The sequence below is a fragment of the Athene cunicularia genome (assembly GCF_003259725.1).
Source record: "Athene cunicularia isolate RWA chromosome 1 unlocalized genomic scaffold, athCun1 chr1_part2, whole genome shotgun sequence".
Lineage (NCBI taxonomy): Eukaryota > Metazoa > Chordata > Aves > Strigiformes > Strigidae > Athene > Athene cunicularia.
The window spans coordinates 21,267,874-21,270,089 of NW_020799092.1; the positions used below are offsets into that span (position 1 = coordinate 21,267,874).

Here is a 2,216-nt window from a genome sequence, read left to right on the forward strand (position 1 = left end):
TCCTCAGGGCCGGGAGCCCCAGTCCCGCCAAGGAACGGCGCAGGTCAGAAAGCGCCCGTCAGAGCCCCCCGTCCCCCGGAAAACACCCGCTGTGTCTCTGCGGCGTTTCTCAGGAAGCTCAGCCGGCCGCAGCGCGGGGCTTGGCTTTTGAATCCCCTCCTCATCCTTGGAAGCGAGATGGTCGGTTTGGATGTGTCTTTGCACGTAACTGCTGCTGCCGCCAAGTCAGACGTTGGCCTGTCTCCTTGAGAGCTCGGGGTTCGCCGTCACCAGTATGTCAGCAGCACTCAGCTGCCCCCTCTCCTGCAGATATTTCATGATGTGAGGCCGCTGCCTCCAAGTAACCTTTATTCCATACTCATGCTCGGGAGTGTCTGTAACCAGTACTGCCGCTGCCTCCCCGCTCCCACAGGGGTCTGTACCCGATGCCAGCTCTGTTTCTGGATGCCAGGCACTGCTGCTGCATCTCCAGTTCCTTACAGAAGGCACCTGTGGAGTGTCTGGAGTAAAGACCTCTGGATCCACAGGCTGAGGAGCAGGTGATGAAGGTATTTCTCTACAGCTCCCCAGGCTCTTCACCTGGATGTCTGCTGTTGCTGTTGTCCCTTTCTTGGGCTGACTGTGAGAGTGCTGTGTGTTCTTCCTGGAGCAACTCAGATGATCCGAGGGGTGGACTGTATATCCTTCTGGATTCTCAAAAGTCAAAGGACGAAGTTTGCGGACTGTAGCTCTTCGACAAGCTCCTCCTGCATGGAGCAAATTGTGGTTGGCATCCTGATTCTGGGGTTTGTGAGGACCACAGTGCTTCTTCTGGCATGCTTTCAGTGCCACTGAGTTAGTTGTTTCAAACTGTGGGCACACCTGAATGGAAAGATGTAATAATAAGAAAAAACCCAACAATTTTCTCCAAAGGAATGTCAATCTGATTCTACTCCCACACGTATCCCATCTTTTTTCAGTGTGTTCATTAAGTGGGTAATTGGTCTGCAGCAAATAAAGATGCCTCTGAACTTCAACATCATGTTTTGCCACTCTTCTCCGAAAAGTGATTGGGGTGTGAGCCATATTCTCTGACAACTTAAAAAGAACTCAAGAACTGGGTTTTAAAGAAAAGTCTGACTGGGATCTACTCCTGAAACCCCTGCAGATTTAAAACAGTTCAGAGCTGGATGCTGTTTTTTCCTGTGTCTTAAATATAACTGAATAAATTCAGTGAACTACATCCTCCGTCTCCCTGCACAGGTAGAGGTTGAACTGAGAGCAACAAAGTTATTGAAAGGATGTCCACTTAGCTCCATCACCTTAGATTATATTAATATGGTTTTCACACTGTTCCTCCAGAACATCTTTACTTAAAAATAATATCTGTATTTTTGAGTAACAGATCACCCAAAAGCTACTTCTAAAATTGGCTTTCTATAGAAGAGGGTCAAGACTCAACAATCAATATTTCTTTGAAAGATTCTGGACTCTTACTCAAAACCTGGAAATCCTTCTATTACAGTATTCTTTAATCTTCCTGAGTATCAACAAAGAATCAGGTTCCATTTCTTGCAACTTGTTTTTCCCTAGAGCACACCAAAGTGGGTTCTAGCTACAATAACTACAGATCCCTTTCAGCATTCCTAAGTTACTATATAGTCCCTCAAAAAATTTAACTGCAGTTTAATTAAGGACAGTGATTGTCTGCTGTACAACTACACTGTTTGAATGCAAAGCCTTCACATCAGAAAAGGGAGAAATGATTCCCTGATAATTGTATCCTGGCACATACTTAAAAGATCATAGGTGAACCACTGACTTTGAGGCTATGACTTCCTGGCTTCAGAGAACATGTAGGGTAGGCTTTACCAATGCAGGCACCTAGCAGTCAAGATGATATGAAAAACTTAGATTATATCATGAAGAGAGGAGCAGAAAATCAGTTGACACTGAAACAAGTTGACAGAAACTCTGCAGAGGATGCTTCAGGAAGTTACAAACCTACCAGGATTTTCAAATGGAAAAATATCTAACCATTTTGGTGCTGATAGCTTTGAATTTTAGAATCATTGTACATTTGGAATCAAAGAGCCGAGTACCAGTGTGTATATTTCCACCTCTTCCAAATAAAAAGAATGCTTATTCACAGCAGTTGTTTTACTTAGTGTTTCAGAAACCATAAAGCTAACTGCCTCAAACATATTTAAAAAAAAAAAAAAAAAAAAAGTTTTGAA

The 2,216-nt window shown here is 44.1% G+C and overlaps 1 protein-coding gene across 1 annotated transcript in view; it reads right to left on the reverse strand.

Moving 5' to 3' along the window:
* Positions 1-8: 8 nt before the first annotated feature.
* The window catches only part of RHNO1 (RAD9-HUS1-RAD1 interacting nuclear orphan 1), a 4,345-nt gene continuing 2,137 nt past the window's right edge, over positions 9-2,216 (reverse strand). Inside the window, exon 2 of the mRNA XM_026868152.1 lies at positions 9-861. Coding sequence (XP_026723953.1) covers positions 226-861 — 636 coding nt within the window. The 3' untranslated portion in view covers positions 9-225. The remainder of the gene's footprint in view (positions 862-2,216) is intronic.